Consider the following 23,632-nt stretch of genomic DNA (forward strand, 5'->3'; position numbering starts at 1 on the left):
TCCTAAGTATTGATGTTCTCAGAGTAGGCTGGTGGGAGGACAATGGAATGGCTGAGGCAGAAAAGACCAGAAACGTCAGGGCTAGCCACAACAACAGCCAGCGGAGGCAGGGAGGAGCAGAAAAAGATCGGTAAGGGTGTAGAGAGAATAGAAAGCGAGAAGGCTTTAGAAAGAAAAGAGAAGGGTAAGAGAGCAGAGAAATTACACACCAACCCTAAACCACCTCAGGAGCAGGCGACGTGATTCGGAGTGGCCGTTTGCCCAGGGCAAAGATGGCTCGGTGCAATTTGGCAGTCCGTAGTGACTAGAAATACAAACACACATGCACTTAGTGTACCTATTTAGAAGTAAAACAGGGCTTCTCCTTGTCACTGTATGTCTGCCTGGCGGGGAATGTCCATGCAAGGGGATGCAGCGCTTCTTTGTGCTTGGCAGTACATCTCTAGAAAACCCTGAGCCCCTTCAACTGGATCCAAAACCTTATCTCCCCTGCTTCCAACAGAAGGACCTGCTGGAATACATTGGAGGAAAAAGCAGCATCGCTTCAGTGGTATGGTTTCACTGTCCAGGAAGCAAAACAACACAATGACAAATTTTCAGAGAATGTTGTGTTTCAAAAAAAAAAAAAACCACCAAAAAAACCCCCACACAAACCAAAACCCAAATCAACCCAACCCCAGCCTCCCGTACTCTTACGAGACTCCTGCCTGACTCCGCCAGATTTCACAGCCTTCACTTCCACGGCCTCTCTTACCATAGGTCCCATCGCCATCGCCTTCCCACTTGCAGTGAAGGCCCGCAGCGGGACGAGGAGACAAAACCAGTTCAGCCAGAACGTCGGCCCCTCCAGCCACACAGGTGAAGTAGACGGTCTGACCAAGCTTCACTGTAAAACTCAGCGGCAGAGGATCTGGATAGGTAATCTCATGCAGAGCACCTTAGTCACAGCTATCGTATTTTTGTAGGAGGTGACCATGAAAAATGAAAACGCCTACCTACTCTGAAACGGCTGCAATAATGCTTTGAAAACACTGTAATGCAAAAGATCTTTCTGCTGGTAAGAAACATGGAATCTTTTATACCCATAGCATAAAAGCATGAAAACAACTGCAATGAGACTGGCTCTATACTACTAATTTTTAGATAAATGTAAAGGTCTGGGAGTGACTGCAAGCACAAAGAGTAGTAGAGTTGGATGGAAAATTAAATGCTGTTTTGGTTCTCCTGTGACCTTGCTGGTCATATGCTGTACGAAGATTTGTTATCAGAACTGTAATTTGGTTACCACTACAACAGTTTCAGGCTTCCTAGCAGCAGCTTGCTGGAGCTGCTGAGGTTTAAGACAATTTTTTTTTTTTTTTAAACTAGATGAATGTTCATTAAACATGATTGCTAAAGCAGCAAACTGTCAAAGTCATTTCATTTATTTCTTAGTATCACAGCTGTACAATTTTCATACATACAGCAGGAAATGCACATTGGTTACACAATGGCATTTGGCTGCATTTCCAAGTATAATACAGTAAGTGCAACTCCACTTAAAAATGTACATTTATACAACTTAAACAAATTAAGGATTGCTACACTACTATCTGTGACAGTATAAAGCTTCATTTATGTTAAGTCTTGTTACTAAACCACTTCCTGGTTAAATATAAAACTTCTTCAATCATTTTAAAATGGCCCTTGTGGTACTTGGCCAGCATATAAAATATTTGTTGTGTAAAATTTAACCAATAACTTTTTTTCTTTTTTAAAAATAATCCTCTAAGACTATTTAAACATTTGCTATTGAACTGTTATACTGACACTTTGTAGCAGGAACCAAATTTTACCCTCTTTTTGTTTGCTCTTGCACTGCTGATCACCAAAAGAAGTTACATTTGTAATGTATTGCAGCTTTATTCAGATACAACCAGATGGCTAAACTATTTAATAATCTTGCTCAAAAGGTAAATAACATTCTTCAATAAAGAAAACGAAATTACATTTCAGAGATATTTGTCATCAAAACTTTAATGGGTAGAGTGCTACCAGCACTGGAAAGAAAGAAAAAAAAGTATTAATTTATCTTTTAAGGACACCCCCGCCCCCCAAATATTCAGTTTAAACTCTTATAACTTTACTTTCAGAATACATTGGTCCACAGACCACATTCTTGTTGCAGTTTACCAAATGAAAAATCAAAATTGCTTATTGCCGTCCCTATAACAGGAATGGTTCAGTTTTAAACCTCCTTTAAAAATATACATTTTACAATCCTTTCACCTCAACAAAGGTGATGCTGACAATAAATACACTGGTTTGGTGGTTTTGTTTTTCTTTGCTACGAAAAGTCTACAAACTACCTGTTGTAGGCCCTTTCTTTTTTAGACTTCTCCAATGCCTTGTCCATAGTTTTCTCATTTTCTCCTCTACATTTGGGGCAGTACCATTTGCCCTTTGGTTTATGATTGAGTCCCACGCAGGAAAAGTGAAACCACTCAATGGGGCACTCATCATTATCGCATCCTATCATTTCTCCATAGGAGACTTGGTTGCACAAGCAGTATGTTGGCTCATTAGGGTCAATAGGAAGGTCTGGGGGAGAAGCTTCCCTCTCTGCTTTGGCCTTGGATCGTTTCTTCTTCTTGGACGTTTTTGCTTTCTTCTCCTTTGGAGTTCCTGAGGTGATGTCATCATGATCATGATTATTTGAAGCATTTTCTCGATTCTCATTATTTCGTTGCCGCCTCGATCTCTTATTGTTGGGCTTTTCAGCCTGTGCGATTGTCTCATTCTTTGACTTGTCCTGGCTGGCTTTCCCGCTGTTTCCAGTGGCATCATTAGTCTCTTGACAAGTCTCGAAGAGTTCCACGTGGCTGTCCACTTGCCTGGTTCTGTTCTCAACAAGCTCCACCATCTGACTGACGATTTGGATCTTCTCGTCCCCCAGTTCCTGACTCCGAATCAAGGCTCTCTGTATGCAGTGCAACATTCTTCTCTTCTGTACAGCATCTGTCTCTCGTTTAAATTTTTCATAGTAATCATCCAAGTCCTTCAGAATCTCTGCAAGGAAGAAATATGAACTGTAAATATTTTTGTCAGAGAAAATGGCGAAACAAAGCCTTCCCATATTGCTCCTTCCATGCAGCAACACCTTTTTGTAGCGCATAAAGCTGATCAAAGACAGATCCCCTGAAGCTGGTATCTGACAAGTGGCTCATGACTCCAGTGGATTACTTTTGTTCTAGGCAGTCCCACAGGAATAGAATGCAAATGCTGATTTAGGAAAAAAAAGTGAATAAATATAATTTTATGCATGTTGACAACTCTTCCCTTTTAAACTTGTCAGTCATTAAACAGAACCAGCTAACTAACCAAATACACACATACACCATCAAAAGTTCCAAAATTAATTGTGAAATTAATAGGTTGTTTTCCTAGATGTTTTCTTTGTAACAACGTTAATATTTTTAGTGAATGACTGAGAGTGGGAGAAAGAGCGTGGGAGAGAAAGCAAGCACAAACCAGAGTAGAAATCAGATGCTGAGTTACTTAATAATCACTATCATACTTGACAGTCGATGCAGAAGAACTCCAAATACACAGCGCTGGACCAATTTTCGTCCAATACCGCTGAGTTATTTTTGCTGAAAACGTGAGGCCACTTAAATCCCTACGGCTACAGAATTAGGATTACAATATCCAAGGTGTCTAGATGATTCCCTCCCTATACTCTCTGTAAAATACCCATTGCTTACTTTTTAAGACACAGAAATATAATCTTCATTATATATTTACAGGAAAGAAGGAGATGAAAAGATTAGAAGACAACAATAAAGATGATACGCTACAATTGGAGCGGCGAGAGCTTCCCATTTAAAATGCCAACACTGAAAATGTTAGACCTTGAATTGTACCTCAAGGATTTTTCCAACAGTTTATAAGAACGAACACTGCACAAAAGTGGTTTTGTGTTTCAAGGTTCAAGAATAGTTCTAGAAACCTGTTTTTAAGCAGATGTTTTTGAGTTTCACTACAATACTCAAATCAGCTCAAACATAGAGGACACTCAGCATTTCCATATGAAGTCCTCAAAAACATGCAGAATGCTTTTTCTGCATCTCCTTTCTTTGATTTTCTGCCTTCTCACTGCTTAGAACATTCTGCCTTAGAGAAGCAAAACATACTGAGATATAAAATCTAACCTCAACTCACCTAACAGAAATCAGGATCTTGTAAACGATCTGAATTTCACAAGTATGAGCATACTTCTAAAAGTTTTTTTTTAAATATGAGAATGTGGTAGCAGCAATTTAAATATGCTTCTTGTGATTTAAGTTTTCTCTTGTCTAGGTAGATTTTTTGAGTACATGCATTCCAAATTTCTTGTGTGAAGACATGGAAAGCTTATGCAAGTTTTACTTTAGTTTTCGGAGCTGCACTCTGTGCTTCTCACATCAGTTAACCATGACCTGCCAGCAGATACTGCAATATAATCTATCTGACCAAAATTAGTATTTCAATACATTACTAACCAAACCAAATGCCTTTTTTCTAACTGAAAAAAAAACATACACACAAAAACACACCACCACCAAAAAGCCCCCAAAACCACCCAAAAAACCCCACCCCTACCACTAACACCACCATTAAAAAAAAAAAAAACAAATATAGAGAAGATTAAGCATTCAGGAAGACTAAAAATCCAGCGCTAATTCTTTTAAATGGCTGAAATGCAGAACTTTTACGTTCTAAGTTTTGGCACTTGACTGATGTCATCAGTTTAACCCATCTCGATCTGGTATGTAGACATCTTTCATGAAGAATATTTTCTCTCTGGATACCACAAAGTAATTAGTGACTTAATGACTTGTTAGGCATTACGAAAACTTCAATTCTAGTACTGCACATACACATCAACACTATCGCACCACAGCACCTCCTGAAACTGCTGTATTATGCAGAAGAAATAGTTGGCTGCAATAATTTTGCATTCTGCAAAGCCCTGCCAAGCACATCCTCGGGCGCTGACAGGTTCAGCATGTAAGACACCGTGCCAGATGTGCCCTTTCACAAACACGCACAAACAGAAAGGGCTGCTTAGCATCAGTATTGGAAACATGTTATTCAAGCAGTGCATCGCCTAGAAGAAACAGCTTGACAGCTGCCTACTACAGCTTGGAGGAGGATAGCAACACCGTTCCTCATACCAGCATGCTCGGCTTAAGTTGCCGGCCCTAAGGAGGCTGCGTTTATAGGGATTCCAGGAAACTGCTTTTCCCCAGCCGTGTCGTAAACAGAAAGACCAGAAAACAGAGTTTTCCGTGATTTGCGTGTTATGCAATTGTTCACCGGCTGTGAATGCACACCCCCAACACCACAAACGCCATTCAAATGACAAAAAAACCCAAAACAAAACAGAAAAAAAGAGGTGCCATACGTTGGGGAAACTTTATTCCCAGAACAGTTCCGTAGCCCTCACGGGGGCTGAGACACCGCCGTAATGGCTGCGAGCCCACGCACGCCGGGAGACCCTTCTGCGCCGCTGCCAAGGCGCCCAGCACAGGACAACCGAGACTCCGAGGGTACGGCGGAGGCGGGAGGGGCAGAAGCCACGCCGGGAGACCCGCGCTCCGCCGCCACCTCCCGCCTGGCCGGGCTCTACCCGCAGAAGCCTCCTCCGCCAGGGCGACAGCGTGCGGGACGCAGGGGGCCAAGCAGCGCTCCCGACGTGGGGTGGGGTGGGGCGGGGTGAGGCGGGCCCGACCCAGCCCCTCCTCTACGGCACCACCCACCTCCTCCGGGGCCGCCCCTCACCCCCCGCCCCCGCCGCGGAGACGGACTCGCCCCGCCCCGGCGGCCCGGCCCCGCGCCAGCCGCGGCAACCCGCGAGCTCCGCGGCCCGAGGATGGAGCGCGGGGACGGGAGGGCGCCGGGCGCCACCATCACAGCACAGCGGGTCCTAACGGAAGGCAGCGCCCGCCGGCCGACCGGGAAACGGCCTCATCCCGCCGGGCCAGGGAGGGCCGCCTTCTCCTAGCAACCAGCGCGACGGTAACGCCCCGGAAGTGACAAGAAAGCTATTGTTCTCCGCCAGGAAGCCGGCGGCGGTGGCCCCGGTTCGCAGCGTAACAGGGGAGCCAGAGGAAACGGGGGAGGAGGGGCGCGGGAGCAAGGCAGCAGCGACCGGGCGTAGAGGGGCGGCGACCCGCCCATCCTCTCCCTATCAGAGCCGTCGATGGGGAGAGCCCGCCCCTGCTGGCCCGGTGTTCCCAATCGGAACCAGAAAGAACCAGAAGAGTAAAAAATACTAATAAACCCCCCCCCCCAGCCAATCGCAGCGGGCAGAACGAGCTTGCGCCCGCCCCCTCCAGCACCGTCGCGCCATTCACGAGCAAGAGGAGGCGGGAAGAGCTGCGTCCTCCATCCGAGAACACGTCAGTCACGCTCCCAACGCCCAAGGTTGGCCTGCCCGCTGCTTGCCGCCTCAGCCAATCAGAACCCACAGGCCGGGGCAGGCCGAGATATTCAAATCAACGCCACAGAAAAGTTGCTTCTCGAAACGTCACGGGGAGGCGGGGCACAACGCGGAATAGCCCGACCTCAGGACCAATCGGCGGGAGGAGGAGGTCCGCGACCGGCCCGTGGGGAGGCTTCCCCCCTATCAGCCCCGCCGGGGGCGGGGCGAGCGGCGATATGCTAACGAGGGGCGTTGATAAAAGCCGCAACGACGCCGAGTCCTCAGCAAAGCGCGGAGGTGCCCGCTAGTTGTGGCGGCGCGTGCCAGGGGTGCGCGAGACGCGAGCTGCCCGCCCTGCCCTCCTCCTCGCTGCCCGCCACCGCCCGGGCAAGTTTCCCCCAGCCCCTTCCCCCGGGAGCAGCCGGGTTCCCTAGCCAGGCTGCCCAAAGAGCGGCTAGGGAAACGGCACGGCTCGCTGCCCGCCGCCCCTAAGGGCCACACGCACCGCGGGGTTGGGGGGAGAAGGCGGGCGCGGAGGCCGAGGGGGGTCCTTCCACGCCCGGCACCCCGGCTGTCACGGCTGCCGGCGGTACCGAATAGAGCCCTCCCCTCCCCCCGTGCCGAGCGGACACCGGCAGGCAAGTCACAAAGCTGCCCCGAGCCCCGCACGAACCGGCCTCCCCGTCCCTCCGCCCGTGGGGCACGTCCCACGGCGTGCCCCGAGTGCCGGCAGCCCCGGCAGGGGAGGGAGGGGGCACCTCAGCCCTCAGCACATCCGTAAACCCGACCGCCCCCCGTCCCCACACACACACCCCCCAAACACGCACACCCCACACGCCAGTCCCGTCCCCCCAGCCCCACGGAGCGGGGCTGTTTTACGGGGTGAAACGAAACCCACCGAGGAGAGAGCGAAGAAAGCACACCCTGCCCCCGCTCTCGCCTAACCCCCCCTCCCTCCCTCTCTCCTTCCCTCCCTCTCTCCCTCCCTCCCTGACTAGCTGCCTGTCTCCCCTACTACAGCCATAATGAATACTGTACATTCCTAAATGTTGTGCTGTAATCTCTCCCTCTCTTGTCCACCCAGCACTTTCTTCCGTACCCCGAAACCCCTCCACCTCAGCCTCACGGCCGGGGACGGCCCCCCTTTGTGCACCGCACACCCCACTCCCCTGCCCCCGCCTTCTTGGCCAGCAATTTACACAGAAAAGCAGAGTCCTTGCTTAATAAGAGAAGCTGGAGACCTTTTGTTCCGCCCCATGACAAGAGCTAACGCTGCAGATCAGCCCCCCTTCTCTCCTCGGATCTCTCCCTCCTGGTTTTCTCCCTCCTCTCACCTCCCCAAAAATAAAACTCCCATCCCCGTAGGGTGCAGAGGGGCAAACGGAGCCGAGGCTCAGCTCTGAAGAAAAAAAAAAAAGGAAAGACACCCTCCTCCCCCGCCCCGAACCCCACACCACACACACAGCCACACACACACACAGAGAAAGCACTTACCTTGGTATTTGGCGTCGATTTCCCTCATCAAGGAGACATTTCTCTGCAGATCGAAGGGCATAGACTCGATGGAGTCCAGATAATCCTCCACATAGTTCACTAGGTGAAGCTGGTCTCCGTTTGCAGGACTCAACATTTTCATCCGGCAAAGGAAAAAAAAAAAAAAATACCCTTCCCCACGCCTCTCTCTCCCTGTCTGTGCGAGAGCAAGTGCTGCTCCCTCCGAAGACGGTAACCCCGGTGAACGGCTCACTCCCTGCCCACCTCTCTCGGTAGCTCCCCCAAAAAACCGGGAGAAGCTACATCTGATTCCTCTTGTGTGAAACAGAGGGAGAGAGAGAGGGAGAGACACACACACACACCCTCCGCTAGTCCCCTACAGCCAGCAGCAGCTGATTGAATGGCTGTCGTTGTGGGTAATTCACGAAGGAGGTGGTAGGAACAATCAGAGGGGGATTTGTGTGTGTGTGTGTGTGTGTGTGTGAAGGGGAGGGGGGGAAGGAGGAGGAGAAAGGAGGGGGGCTTAAACCAGCTCCTCCGAAACAATCTGGAAACAAAATGTGCTCTGCAAAGTGTCTGTCAGAAGCCGCGGCAGCCCCTCTGCATGCGCCAGCGCCGCTCTGCTCCGCTTCTCCTCCGCTCCCCCCTGCCCCGCTCTCCTCACCGCCGCCACCGCCGCTGCTCCCCGGTGATATTAACGCAGCCTCCTTGCTCCTATACGCCGCACTTGATCCAACGTGGAAAACCCAAATACCAGTTTCAAACACTTGGGAAACATTCAGCCCCGCCACGCATGGCGCATGCGCACCCCTCCCAGGGCTGTATATACACACACACACACACACACACACTGGCACACTCGCCGCGCGCGCAGACACACCACACACGCACTCTCCCCCTCCCCCCTCCCGGAACCGCGGCGGGGCGAGCGCTCCTCTGCATATTCATCGTCCCTCCTCCCCTTACTCACGTTTGGGGAGGGAAGGCGGCAGGGATGCGGTCGTAGCGAGGGGGTGGGCGGCGGGGTGCCGGCGTAGGCGTGGGGAAGGAAGGCCCCCCCCCCCCTTCTCCCCCGGCGCGGCCGGGGTGGGGGGTGGTTAAGGCGAAGGCTCCGGTGAAGTTGCGCGGGCGCCGCGAGGAGAGCGGCCCGCGGGGAGGCTGAGGGGGGAGGCTGAGGGGAGAGCGCGCGGCGCGGGGCCGGCGGGCTGCCGGAGCTCGCCAGCGGGGGAAGTTGGGATGCTTTTGCGGTAGGGCACGGACTTTGGCGGAGCGTGTCGCCTCCTCGCGAGCTGGCGGCGGAGGCCGCGCTCACCCCAGAAAGGACCAGCTCCCGGGGCTTTCCTAGGAGGGACGGGGACGGGGCGGGGGGGCACTGGGAACCATGCGACGCCACGGCGGTACCTACGCCGCCAACCCGCTTTGGGGGCAGGGCTGTGTACCCGGCGCGGCGCCGGACTCTGAGGAGAAGCACTGCCTCCCTCCTCAGCAGGCAGCCGCATCAATCATCCCCGCGGCGGGTGACACCCGTCCCAACCAATCACCTCTTCCCTCGTGTCCCGCCCCGCACCTCCCTCACCAATCCTCACCATGCGGGAGGGAGGGCGCCGTGGTGACAACGCTACCCGGGATACCGGCCGCGGCAGAAGGGGCGGTAACGTGCGGAGGGGGGAGGGAGGCGGATCCGCGCATGCGCACTGCCCGCAGCGCGAGGAGAAAATGGAGCCTCCGTTACGGGCGGGATTTGACTACGTTTCCCAGCAGCCCCCGAGGGGCGGAGTATGCTCGCTGGTGGGAGGGGCGGGTGGCTGGTGGGCCTGGTGCGGCGGCGCGGGAACGGTTAGCCGGTGTTGTCGGAGAGGGGGGCGAGCCCCTGGCGTGCTTGGGGCTGCGCTATGGAGCAGCTCGGCGGCGGGCTGCCTCCGCTCCTCCTGGGTACCCGGTGCAGACGACTCTGAGCGCCTCCGGGGAGGAGGAGAAGGGGCGCCCGGTACAACCCTGTGCCCCTCGAGTTCTCCCCGCCAGGGTGGCCCGGAGGCCGTGAGGAAGGACCCCGCTGCCGGTCACCTTTCGCGGGGCTGGGGCTCGCCGGGGACAGCCTGCTTTCGTTTCCTGAAGTTGCTGCCCCGCCGCGGGCCGGCCGGTAACGTGCCGGTCGGGGGGGCGCGGGGAGACCAGACCCTCCTTCCTCCCCGGGAACCTCCGAGGCCCCCGGGGCTGCCAAAATCGTTCTTCCCCTTCCCGCGGCGGGTCGCCGAGCGGCAGTAGGCACACCGGGAAAGCCTTCCCCGCCCCCTCCTGGCCTTGGCCGGCCCTGCCCGCCGCCCGCCCCGCTGCCCCCTCAGGCGGCGAGGCTGGGCGCCCTCCCGACGGCGGCGGGAGGCGGCGGGGTGAAGCGCCGTTGCCATTGGCGAAGATTTTTCTCTCGTCCCTCGTTAGGGAGATGGGCCCGCCTGTGTCTGACGCTTCCTCCCGGGATGTCCCCGGAGCCCGCAGACGCCCGGTCCCGCCAGGACCGGCGGTGTCGGGGTAGTCAGGAGCAGGGAAGCCGGGCCGGCCTGCAAAACCGACCTTGCTTCCAGCGAAGCGAAACAACGTGGGCTCTCCGCCTCGTACTTTAAAAAAAACCCAACCAAACAAAAAAAAAAACAAACAAAAAAGACCCCGTCACTGGCAATCCCCTAATTTAGGGGAGACTGACTCATCGCTTTTAAATGCTCAGACTTGCTGGTACAGTCGTTGTTTATTGAGGCGCTGATGTTCTGCTACTTCTTGCTCTGAACAGAGGGATCGATGGCCTGACTATGGACCTCAGCATCTTCACCCCATTTAACTGTTTCTGCTGCTGTCATCAACTTTGTGTCTGAACGCCCGGAGTGGGGTTTTCAGGGGAGCATGGGCAGCTGTTTACTGATCTGTCCAGTGGGAGCCAAGCACCAAAATACTTCTAAAGGACTGGAGCCGATCTTCACAGCATAGACTAAGCCCATTTTGAACTGACTCTGCCTCACTTCTTCAGGCAGACTTTAGAGGGCAGTTGCTCATTTTCTGAAGATACCTGTAAGTCCTTTGTTCTCCCCCTTATTTTCTGTTTCCATGAGTTGCTGTACTTGCTGATGTAAATCTGAGATATTAAGTATGTAAATGATGATGAGTACTACGGCATCTAGGCAGTGCTCCAAGCCAGTGTTTCTGGATCTGTGTGCTCTGGTTTATGGTGGCATCGAGAGGGAGTTGTGCAATGGCAGCACTAGCCTGGGAAGACCTAATTCTAAGCTGTTGGCACCACCTTGATAGTTACAGCCTGTTTCACCCTTGCCTGAAGAAGCTGAGCCACTGTCGGCAATTAAAGGTAGTTAACAGTCCCCTGGCTAGTGTAAGAACCCAAGCCAATAATTATGACTCAGTAGAGGCAAGATATCTGAAAAGAATTCAAATGAGTCCCCAAAAAAGTAATTCTTGCAAAAAAGTTCACCACTGTTCTAGACACACAGTAGTAATTACACATAAAAATAAGAAATCAGTTTGTTAAAATACCTGCTAATTTACTAAACAAGAACTTCTGTCCCTCCTCCCTATAAAGAAAAAAAAATTGGGAAGGTACAACTTTCAGTGTCGTCATGGCCTGCAAGGCTTTGCTAATTTGCTCAAAAGTATCGATAGGCTCGGATGCACTGAGGATAGAGAGCTTGATATCACCTGCCTTTTAAAAGTGCTGTCTATTAGATCTTCTCTCCATTAGCCGCTCATATGTTGCCAGAAAAGTGACAGAAAAAAAAAATCATCAGACTGCACAAGTCCTACAGAAAGGATGGGACCGAGCTCACTTCAGAATGCATTTGGTATACGCTTTGAAGATGCCCTTTCACGGTTCCTGAAGATGATTCTCACTGCTTTGTGTACAGCTGTAATCAAATATACCTGGCCCAGAAATACCTATTCTCTGCACCCTCCCTTTAGGCTCAGCAGCATGTCAGCCATCTTTTTAAGAAGCTCGGGGGGGGGGGAGTCAGGTATATGAGTACATCTCCAGGTTGAAAAGTTTTGGAAGATGCAGAGCTGACACCCATTGCCCATCTCTGCTGCTTTTCCTCCTCTGCTTTCTTTTTACTTTGGCCTCTTGCCTCTGAACTGCAGTAAGTGAGAGATGGGAGATTTTGAATAGAGTTTCAATCAACTTCTGTATTAGGGGCCTGTTTCTTACTCTGGTGGAGCACTCACAAGTAGAAACGTAGGGAATGACTGTCGTCTGTGAAAGACTCTTGTGGGCTTCATTTTCTTCCCGTTTTCTCTACTACACAGGAGAATAAGTATCTAACTCTCCTCCTTCTGCTTCCAAGCCCCTTTGCTCTGATTACAAGAAATCCTTCTTGTTTAGGAACCCAAATCTCTGGGTTTTTCAAAAGTTTCTTGAGGCTGTTAGACGTTACTAAAGGTCTAATTTACAGGAGTGGGAATCAAGGGATCATACAACCAGATCAACAACTTGGGCAACTACTGTGTAACATATGTATATACAATATTATATAACATATGCTTCATATAAATATTCCAGTAATTATGGTTATTCTAGTCATTATGGTTATTCCATCTCATCAGCATAAAGTTCAGAATTCTTAATATAAGGAACATACAATCCCAAACCTCCAAACATGTTCCACAAATGCAGGTACTGAATATGTGAGGTTAGCTGGTATTAGGAATTCTGGCTGCCTCCTTCCCCTTTCTCTGCCTTAGTTGAATACTGCTATGTGAAATACTAGGTAGTTACTACAGATGTGTCTCTATTTGTTAGAAAATATAGTGTCTTCTGATTGATAGTTGTTATATTTCATAGGTACAGACGAATCACATGAGTTATTCCTTCTAATGAATTGCTGTTTTTCATTTAATAACTTAATCCCTCTCTTTTACAATTACGTATGGAGGGTTTTTTTGCTTGTTTGTTTATTCTTTATGAGGCTAAATTTATTCTTACCTGGGTGATGATAAGAGAATTTTACAAGTCTGTTCATTTTGCTTATGGTTGAAGGTTTTGAAAAAAAAATGGCAAAAGGTTAACTTGCAAGATAAGCAGAGCTGAGGTTTGCAAGTGTGAAGACCGGCAGGCAAGTTACAGTTCATATTTTCATGCAATATGCATTGTCTGTGCACTGGACGGTGTACACCATTTACAGATATTTGGGCCAGAAATAGCTGTTCCTGTCAGCAAATGATGTGGGATTAATGGATTCTAAAATCTGGAAGACAAATCTAGTTGAGTTAGTCCTTTCTCTGCTTCCCAGTAAAGGCTCAAGAACTATGTGAACTTCCCAAACGATTACCTAACGTAGGCCTACCGTTCTAAACTTCCTGTCTTTTTCTTTTCTTTTTTTGAAGTCAAGTCCTACTTAAGAAAATGGGTATTTCACTGGATACAGCTCCTCATCTCTTCCTCTGCTTGCCCTGAGACTGTTGCACTCACTCGCTTCTTTTCACACCTGTTTTCTGGCTGCTGCCATCTCTTTCTTGTACCTGCTGCACCTAGTGAGCTTATACAGCACTGGCATTAAAGGCGAGCGAAAGATTCTGACTGGAACTAGTAATTGTTCACTGCAGTACAAGGCCAAGGCAGAAGTACATCTGAGTTGTCCCAGCATGGAGCCAACACAGATCAAGGGGAATTTACTCCATGGGCTCCACATTCCTGCAGTGAATTTGAGAGATGCACCTCAACAGCTGGAAACCACTGATGAACACACCAATCTGACCCCTGGCTGAATTCATACCAACCCTCAGGCTTGTTTTTGTAAATGGTGGCACAGCACCCAAATACTTCTTATGAAAAGAAGGCAGCATTTTTTAGAGCAGTTGGCAGGTAGGTTGTCTGTAGACAGTCTTAAAAACTCAGGGTCCAGCCTACTAGGGTTTTGATAAGAGCAGGGAAATTTTTGTTCTTTTATGTCCACCAATTAAATTTATTTTGCAGTTTTATTTAATTTCCCCAGAATCACTTTTTTTAGAACAGGTATGTCAAGATGATTTCTCTTTTGTAAAACATACTTTTTACTTGGTGAATATTTGGGGGAATGGCCATTCAACTGTTACAATATTTCTGAGTCAAGCATTTGTAATAAGCTTGAGACAATTTTTATTCTCCTTTTAAAAATTAAATGAGATTTTTAGACAAACTGATAAGCATCTAGGTTTTGTAAAAATAAAAAGACTACAAAAGGTATGTCAAAACGTGTCTGTTATTACAGACTACTACAGAGTGCCAAGAGAAATTCAGTCCATTGCAGTGCATTTAGCTCATCTTCACTTTTGGTCTGTAGTTTGTCTTTACAACCTTTTTCCCCCTGATTTTCTCAGAGTCAGCTTCCTTGCCAGGTTCCTGAACTAGAACCTGACAAGAAGGGCCACAGATACTGGAAACGTGCTCTTGATAACACAAGTGCAGCCCTTCTTCTCTGTCAAACATTCTAAGACAGTCTGGTTTAATTTTTTAGAAGAAAAATGCAGCACCTTTAGCAACGGGAAAAACTGTAAAACCTTACAAAGCATGTATCTCCTAATAATAAATAGAAAGGAAAAATGAATTTTTAGCTTAATTTTTGTTTATTTACTTGTAATACAAAACATGCTTTGGGATTTGCCCATTCATCTTACCTCTTGGGGGACAAATCTTGTTGGTAGTCCTGGTCTGGATATCTGGGACTGGAAACTGGAAAATACACGAGGAGCCAGCTGCTGGCAACCTCTAAAGGCCTGCTGTACTGCAGGTGGAAGCAAAGATGAATCTCCTGATGGAGGCAGAAAATCCTTTGCTGCTATTCTGCCTCAGGTAGACAAGTATCATCTCATTCCACATGTCCCAGGCAAGAAGTAAGGGTATTGGGAAGGGACATAGGTGGCATAAGTAGAAGTGTGCTTACCGCCATCGACCAATTGTTTCTGAGAATGTTGGTATTTTTAAAATACATAATTTACGGTTCTAATCCATCAGGATTAGTATTGCTTTTCATTTGAAATTATATTCTTTTGGTAATTCAGTGCTTGTGGAATACTTCCGACTGTTCCATTAAATTTATTCTACAGCATTAAACCAAATCTCAAGCATGAGTGATGTTAACTGTTTATTTCAGGTATTTAATAGTTGTGGCCTTTCCTACCCTCAGAAAATGTTTTCTAGCAGGACAGAGAGTTTTCTGAAATGAATGGGTCAGGGCAATCCCAACCACAAATACAGGCTGGGGGATGAAGGGATCGAGAGCAGCCCTGCTGAGAAGGACTTGGGGGTACTGATGGATGAAAAGCTGGACATGAGCTGGCAATGTGCATTCACAGCCCAGAAGGCCAACTGTCTTCTGGGCTGCACCCAAAGCAGCGTGGCCAGCAGGTTGAGGGAGGTGATTCTGCCCCTCTACTCTGTTCTGGTGAGACCCCACCTGGAGTCCTGCATCCAGCTCCGGAGCCCTCAGTACAGGAAAGACATGGACCTGTTGGATTGGGCCCAGAGGAGGGCCAGCAAAAGGCTGAGAGGCATGGAACACCTCTGCTATGAGGACAGGCTGAGAGAGTTGGGGTTGTTCAGCCTGGAGAAGAGGGAGCCTCCAGTGGAGACCTTATTGCAGCCTTCCCAGTACTTAAAGGGGGCTTCTAAGAAAGATCATAGAATTGCAGAATCTATGATCGAGTCAATGTCTCGGAGCTGTGCCAAATGAGGACTGTCCCAGCACTGCTGTCATTCTCCCACTGTGGTGTCATTCGGAGGGTGCTGCTGGGTGTTCTGTGCACCCCTGGGACCTCAAGGCATCTGGTTCCACAGGCTGGGAGGGAGGTGAACCATCCTCACAGTGTTCAACTCCAAGCTGCTGCGTCCTCTGCTCATAGGTGGACCCCTTGATGGAGACAAACTGTATAGCAGGGTCTGTTGCGATAGGACAAGGGGTAATGGCTTAAAACTAAAAGAGGGCAGATTTAGACTAGACATAAGGAAGAAATGTTTCACAATGAGAGTGGTGAAACACTGGCACAGGTTGCCCAGAGAGGTGTTGGATGCCCCATCCCTGGAAAAACATTCAAGGCCAGGTTGGATGGGGCTTTGAACAACCTGATCTAGTGGAAGGTGTCCCTGCTCATTGCAGGGGGTTTGGACTAGATGATCTTTAAGGTATCTTACAACCCAAACCACTCTGATTCTATGGTAAATGCTAAAAGCCAGTCAGGATAGCTGTCCTGGTTTCAGCTGGGATAGACTTAATTTTCCTCCTAGTAGCTAGTGTAGTGCTGTGTTTTGGGTTTCGCATGAGAATAATGTGATAACACACTGATGTTTCAGTTGTTGCTAAGGGTATTTATACTAAACCAAGGATTTTTCATCTTCCTATGCTCTGACAGCAATAGGCTGGGGATGCACAAGAAGTTGGAAGGTGACACAGCTGGGACAGCTGATCCCAACTGACCAAAGACATATTCCATAGCATATGGCATCATGTTCAGCATATAAAGCTGGGGGAAGAAGAAGGAAGGTGGGGATGTTTGGAGTGATGGCATTTTTCTTCCCAAGTAACCGTTACGCGTGATGGAGCCCTGCTTCCCTGGAGATGGCTGAACACCTGCCTGCCGATGGGGAGTGGTGAATGAATTCCTTGTTTTGCTCTGCTTGTGTGCGTGGCTTTTGCTTTACCTATTAAACTGTCTTTATCTCAATCCAAAAATTTCTCAGTTTCACTCTACCAATTCTCTCCCCTGTCCCACCATGGGGGAGTAAGTAAGCGGCTACGTGGGGCTCAGTTGCCGGCTGGGGTTAAACCACCGCAATAGGACAGACACTAAGCCTTCTGAAACCACCAGGGAAAGAAAAAGCTCCTACATTTTTCTGATCTGTTGCCAGTTTCATCCATGACAGCTAAACCTGGAATTAAGGCTAAAAAACATCCATTGTTACTTAGTATTGATTTGGACTCTGTCAAAGTGCTTGGCACCGTACAGAACAAAGAAGACAACAGAGTTAATGACAACCCTTAACAGGATGTGTGTTGAACGGCAAGGACATCAAAACTGGCTCACTATGGAAACTGAAATAATTGGCTCGTGAAGCTTCCTGAGAAACGTATCAAGCAAACATTTACAAAGGTTATTAGATGGTGTCTTCAGTTTCATCCTAGCTAGTCTCAAATTAGCAAGCCCATAAGACAGTTTCTTATTTCATCAAAAAGTTAAGACTGTTAAATGAAAAATATTGTGGAAAGTGCATATTAAGAAAAAAGGAATCATTTGTCACTGGTAGGGCTTTGTATCTGATACTCTATGAATCAAAGAAGATGTAGATGGACATCTATTAGTATGCAAAAGCAGTGATTTTAAATGGCCATATTACATATGAGAAAAATCCATCAAACCTGTCCCTGGCAGATAGAAGAGGCAACAATACCAGGACTTCTGTGAGGCAGTTCACCAGAGGCAGACCTATTCCCTGCAGTGTCATAGAATCATTAAGGTTGGATAAGACTTTTAACATCATCGAGTCCAACCATCAATGCAACATCACCATGCCCACTAAACCATGTCCCGAAGTGCCTTGTCTATATATTTTTTGAATACTTCCAGTGATGGTGACTACACCACCTTCCTAGGCAGCCTGTTCCAATGCTTGACCCCTCTTTCAGTAAAGAAATACCCAGTCTAAACCTCCCCTGGTGCAAGTTGAGGCCATTTCCTCTCGTCCTATCACTAGTTACTTGGGAGAAGAGACCAACACCCACCTCACCACAACCCCCTTTCAGGTAGTTGCAGAGAGCGATAAGGTTTCTCCTCAGCCTCCTCTTCTCCAGGCTGAACAACCCCAGTTCCCTCAGCCACTCCTCATAAGACTTGTGCTCCAGACCCCTCACCAGCTTTGTTCCCGTTCTCTGGACACTCTCCAGCACATCAGCATCCTTCTTGTAGTGAGGGGCCCAAAACTGAACACAGTATTCAAGGTGCGGCTTCGGTCAAGAAAGGCTGTGGTCACTCAGTATTACCTTGCTCCCAGAGGCCAACAAAATGCTTTAGCAGGCAAGTAACACAGTGGTCTGGAAGACCTGGAAAGGCTCCACTCTGAACAGCCTGCTTAGAGGCTCCTATAGAGGAAGACAGTTGGAGGTAGCACAGACAGCAGGCGCTGGAACCAATGGTTCACGAGCATGGGTGGTCACACCTGGAGCTAACAGGCCTCAACTTCAAACATGTGGCAAGAGGATGCTTCCTAAAAAGGGCAGTAGACCTGTGGGACTCTGCCAAAGGCTGGAGTTGATGAGGGTTCACAGAGGCCAGGGAAATTAATGGTAGAGCAATCTAAGACGATAAAAAAAACACAGGGGGGGAGACAACCCCAAAGCGTCCTGCTGAGGAAGGCATCTGGTTGGAAGCTGGAACTGTAGAAGGGAAAATATTATATATGCTTGTAGAGTTCTCGCTTGTTTCCTTGGTACCTGCTCATAGTTTTTGGAAACAAGACACTAGTTAAAAAAGACTTTTGGCAACCCTTAGGTCTGTTTCGTTATACTTTTATTCACTCTAGTTAAGTAGCTCATAGTTTCCAAATGGGGTCAAGGCACTGCAGCCAGTTAAGCTCCATTTCCTCGGTACATTCTGAAAGAAAAAAAAAATTAAAAAAATAAAAATCCACAATGAGATGAGAGAAGCGTCACCATGAAACACACGTCCTTTGCTTGTCCTGACACCCGAAAGGCAGCGGACCTTGCCAGTCAGCGCCTCGCTGTGCACCCAGCAGTACTGCCATGTCACTTTTGAAGCTACCTAAGGCTTTAGACGGGTACACAGGAACAGGGGTGCAGAACCGGTTTTTGAGACTCTGCTTTATCAAATCCAGCGCGGCAGTGTCACACCGCGTTTCTCCTCTGCAGGCTAACAGGCCGCCTACAGTTCCCCGACCCGAAAGGCGCTGCAAAATAGCCTCACTCCCGTTTCGCCGAATGGACTCGACATATTTTGTTAAAGTATCACTATTTCCTACAGACACTCCCACTAAAAACCTCGTTAAGACGAAACCGCGCGCTGAATGCTAGTAAGCCGAAGCGCAAAGCTGGGCACCCGCGCCCCCAGGCTCCCCAGCCCGCCAGACTCACCGCGGGACCGCTCCGCCCGGGCCGGGACGGGCCGGCAACCAGCAACGGGCAACGGGGGGCGGCAGCAAGCAGCGGCGGCGGCGGCGGTCCGGCCACGCCCGCTCCCCGCAGGCCCCGCCTCTTCCGGCCGCGCAGGCTGTAGCTACCCCGCGCGCGTACTGTTTGCCGGTACAGGCGGCACGGCTGTCGCGGCGACAGGCGGAGAGGGTTGTGCCCTCGCCCCCTCCCCGCGGAGAGGCGGAGCCGCCGGTTCCCCGCCCGCGGTCTGGGGCTGTGGCCATGCTGCGCGGAGCGGCGGCGGCGGCGGCCCGGCTGTGCGGCCCCGGCGGGGGGAAGGTGGCGGCGGTGGCGCGGCGGTGGGTCCCGCCGGCGGGGCAGGACAGCGGGATCGTGGCTTACAACAGCCGGAGCCGGAGCAAGGAGCCGCTCGTACTGGCCACGGAAGGAGTGGCGACCTGGTAGCGCCTTGCGGCGCCGCGGGCGGGCGGGGGTGTGCCGGGCCGCGGGATCGGCCGGGCCGGACGTGACGGGTGCCGTTTGCCTCCCCTCTCCGCAGGTACAGCTGCGGGCCGACGGTGTACGACCGGGCACACCTCGGGCACGCCTGGTGAGTCGCGGCTGACCCCCGTCGCCCGGGGGTGGGTGCGTGTGGATGTCGATGTGCCAGCCTGCGTGGGCGCGGCGCGGGTGGGAACTGCGGTAGCGGGCAGCGTGTCCGGGTGACAGGCCCCTGCGTGGGTTCCCCCCTCCCGCCGCGGGAAGCGCGGAAGGGGCTGTTGCTTCAGCCCGTGCAGAAAGGGGCGATTGTGGGGTGAAAAGTACTGAGAACGCGCGCTTTCTTGCTGGGCAGGGCGAGTTATTTTCAAATCCCGTCGCGATGTCGTGACCTCTTGCGCAAGGGAGTTGGAATCCCGGAGCACAGACCCTCGGCCCAGCGACAGGGCGCTTCTGCCTCCAGTTTCGTTGGGATGCTGTGTCAGCACCAAGGAAAAACCGTCCAGGGTTGTTTGACTACTAAAAGATGCTTTTAAGGTTAACAGATAGAATCATCCATTCTTAAACCTCAGGAAGCTCAGGTAGCTTAAAGGTGTCCTTGCACAGTGGCTTACTGCGTTTAAAAAGAAAGAAAAGGAGACCAAAACAGCACAGCGTATTGTCCATAGGTCGTTAGGATAATTACAATAATGAACCTGCTTTGTTGTAAGGTATCTTGGGGGGAAAAAAATAGTTCAAATGCACCAGGGCAGGTTGCTGCTGGCTGTTCTCAAACAGCGCACCTGATGAGAAGACATGCGGGGTTGCCTGCAGGTTCCTGTGATGCTGGTGGGAGTCGTGGCAGCTTCAGCTGCTCTTGAGGTCCTGTCTGTGAAGTCTTAAAAGAACAAGATGCATTGGGCTTCTTGGAAGAGCAGGGGTTTCTTGGATAACTGCCGTCTGTGTGAAGATCAGACGCTGTGTATTTGAGTAATTCCCTCTTGGTGTAGGGCATGTCACGGCTTCTGGTCCGGTCTAGACTTCGTTCAGAAACTCATGTTGAATTTTTGCTCAATGTTGAGCTGTCACAGTACTGCATAACTGTGCCTTCTCTCTGTAAAAGGGAAGTTTTGAAGTATCAGTCACGTAAAAATACAGCCGGTAACCTCTCCTTAAATGCAGCTATACAGTTGATGTATATGTGGTGGTGTCTTTTTCCTCCTTGCTTTTGCCCAGTCTTAGCAGAAAACTAACCTGTCTTTTTACTGGTGATCTAAAAAAATCAAGAAAATGGTATCTTGAATTATTTTGTTTGTACTTAGTATCTTCAGGGGAACTTTAATATTTAAAAAGAAAGAAGTCATAGCAATTTGTGTATTCGAATCTACAGTTATTGTAATATGGGCTGTGTTACAGTTTACCTTGAAATAATTACAATTGGAAATCATCACTTGAGAGCAGCTGTATAAAAAGGTTCTAATAAACTTATTTTCTTCATTGCTTAGCCCAGATTCTCTAGTACGGTAGGGCCTGCCTTCCCTGACATGGTGTAGGAGGGGAGGGAATTGCAGAAGTGCTCCCGTCCTAAGGGGTATAGTGGATGTAGAGCACAATGTTTATAGAGGTGGAGAATTTCACCTTTTGGTCATGCAGCTCTCTGCCTTTTGAATGAGTGTTTTTGTTAGTGGTTCTCCTTGTTGTCCTGCCTTTGAGCTCTTTTGATTAAAGGAGGGAGTTAGGAAGGCCTTGCTCACTTGGCCTGTTCTCTTACCCATGTCTTCTTATCCTATGTCTAAATGAACAATTTCAAACTGTCCTGATGTGGAGGTTTGCCGTACATCTGGGCCACCTGGGTTTGACCTCTTTACTTGCTGATTTAAGAAAGAACAGTTAGGGCCAAAAACTTCCTTCAGAGCCGTGCATCATGCAGATAAGTGTCTGTGTTATACTCTTTCTGCTGCCTCTTTAGCGCCTTCGCGTGTTCCTGTACCGCTATTTGTGCGGCAAGATGCCTGCGCCAAAGACCTTCCTCCTCCTCTTCTGATCGGTTAAACCCTCCAGCATGTGAGGATTTGGCCGTTCCTTCCCAGTGTCTGTTGTCTTGCACCTCTCGGTGTTGGCATCCTGTTGCTCAGCTGACTTGTTCCGGATGGTGGAGCACTCTTGATTTTCTTTATTTTTTTTTTTAATTGCTTTTTTTCCTCCCCCCCCCACAGTAGCTAGGTCCATTTGTACAGATTCTGAAGGCACAGCTGAAATGCATGCTGCTGATGGGGGTCTACAGGCCAGGAAACATGCTGGGAAAGAGCATGAAGTCAAATGGCGTGATGGCTGTTGCTACCGCACCACTCTTGTAAAATACCATCGTTTTGTCGCACTCTTGTAATATGTTATCTTGGAATTAGAATTCCTTTTTTACCCTTCTTTCTACATTTGACTTGTGGCAGGCACAACAAACATGGCAGGTAATAATGCAGAAATGAATAATGGAAGTGAGCTCGAGATCCTTGAGGAAAATTTGAAAATGATGGCAGCATTATTATTCTCCTCCCTTCCTCCTTCTCCTCCATAAGGATTTCTTATTTCTCTAAGTAATCCAACTTTCTCTAGTGAGGTGTGCTTCCAGACTTCAAAACAGGTGCTCTGTGTGCCTTGATACAGTATCCAAAACCTATTCTGTATAAAGAAAAAAAAATCAGACCGGCAGATCATGTCATCTTTTCCCTCAGTTCTGAGACTGTCCTTGATCATGCTGATGTGACATGCAGCCTGGTTGGCATCCAGGTTCCTGGCTGAATGCTTGGAAAGAAGAGTAAACCCAAGCACAAGGGGAGGTTTCATTCAGTCCCTTGTGCCTGCTCTGCCACTCCCCTGAGTTTGACTGTCTGTTTCGTTGTTTTTTTTTTCTTTTCAGTCCTGCAGTGGTAAGGACCCTGCTCTCTGAGGTGTCGGGACATCTGCTCTGGCTCTTGCAGTGTTTCATCCATCAATTCAGTTGGAAGATCAGAGGAGAGGGAACAGTGCAAAATTTGTGTCTGTTCTGGGGAACTAGGGCTGCAGGGCTGTTAAATCTGATATCAAGCTTTTGATGCTGGCATTGCTCCTCTGCATGGGGTCCTAAGGTCAATCTAATATTCTTATGGAATCATGCCACCACGTTAGATGAACATTACTCCCAGTGAGCCGGTATTCATTAAAAACAACCTCCCTGTCAGCATGTGCCACCTTTCAAAACATGTTTTGAAATGTGGGCGTAGTGCAAACAATGAGAAGAAAAAGTATTTTTCTTCATCAAGATGCTACACATCTGTAAATCTGAACCTTGATGCCACCCGGTCCCTGCAGCTAAGGGGAAGAATGCAAATCCATTTCCAGTATTTGCTTACACTTCTTGGCTCTGACAGCCACGGGAGCTATAGTTTGTGCGGTCCTGCAGGTGAAACGGGAACCTGTAGGTCTGTGAGTCTCCTTTCGGGCTCCGTTTTTCTCCCAAGCCAGTGCAGGCTGAGGGTTCACATCACCTTGCAGGGCAGACCCAGGGCCTAGGTGACTAACCCTCTAATATCTCACCTAATAATTAGATTTTACTCAGTCAAAGCGTGTTTTGAGAATTACAAGTGGAGAGTCTGTGAGCGGCAGAAGGGGCTGTCGCAGCTCTGTACAGCTTGTAGGTACATCAATCCATCAGCATTAAATGCTCTGTTTTGGGGCGAAGAGCCTGAATAATTTGGAAAACTTATCCTGAAGCGTAAATAAAACAAAATAACCCCCAGAGCAGCTGCTCTTTGCTACTGGAGAAGATCTGTGGTGGTGTGCAAGTGAAATGGTGTATTGGTGGCTGGTAGCTGTAGTTGTTACTCTACCCTAAGCAAAGTTCATTTGAACCCTGTTTTATTTCTCCCTGTTCTTCTGCCCAGCGGCTTTTGGAAACCTGCTAGAATATACAAAGCCCGAGGGATGTATTACAAGAATATCTGATCTGTGTGTCTGTTCATACTGTTCTTTGCCTGGAGAGTCTCCTGGCTCACACGTAGCTTCTGACGCGCTTCGGTGCTTGAATAAAGAGATGCAACGAAAGAAAACGCTCAGAAAATTTGATGTAATGTGTCAC

The 23,632-nt window shown here is 49.3% G+C and overlaps 2 protein-coding genes across 2 annotated transcripts in view; one reads left to right on the forward strand and one right to left on the reverse strand.

Annotated features, from left to right (window-relative positions):
- Positions 1–2,246: 2,246 nt before the first annotated feature.
- ING1 (inhibitor of growth family member 1) lies at positions 2,247–8,301 on the reverse strand. Its single transcript, XM_082000210.1, has 2 exons — positions 7,940–8,301; positions 2,247–3,048 (listed from the first exon to the last, which is right to left on the reverse strand). Exons 1-2 carry the CDS (start codon positions 8,079–8,081, stop codon positions 2,345–2,347), a joined length of 846 nt encoding a protein of 281 aa, XP_081856336.1. The 5' UTR covers positions 8,082–8,301; the 3' UTR covers positions 2,247–2,344.
- A 9,716-nt stretch (positions 8,302–18,017) lies between these two features.
- CARS2 (cysteinyl-tRNA synthetase 2, mitochondrial) overlaps positions 18,018–23,632 on the forward strand; it is a 38,835-nt gene continuing 33,220 nt past the window's right edge. The window contains exons 1-2 of the mRNA XM_082009443.1: positions 18,018–19,505; positions 19,604–19,654. Of these exons, the coding sequence (XP_081865569.1) occupies positions 19,327–19,505; positions 19,604–19,654 (230 nt within the window). The 5' untranslated portion in view covers positions 18,018–19,326. The remainder of the gene's footprint in view (positions 19,506–19,603; positions 19,655–23,632) is intronic.

This window comes from Phaethon aethereus (genome assembly GCF_964289735.1).
Source record: "Phaethon aethereus genome assembly, chromosome: 1".
NCBI classification, from domain to species: Eukaryota; Metazoa; Chordata; class Aves; order Phaethontiformes; family Phaethontidae; genus Phaethon; species Phaethon aethereus.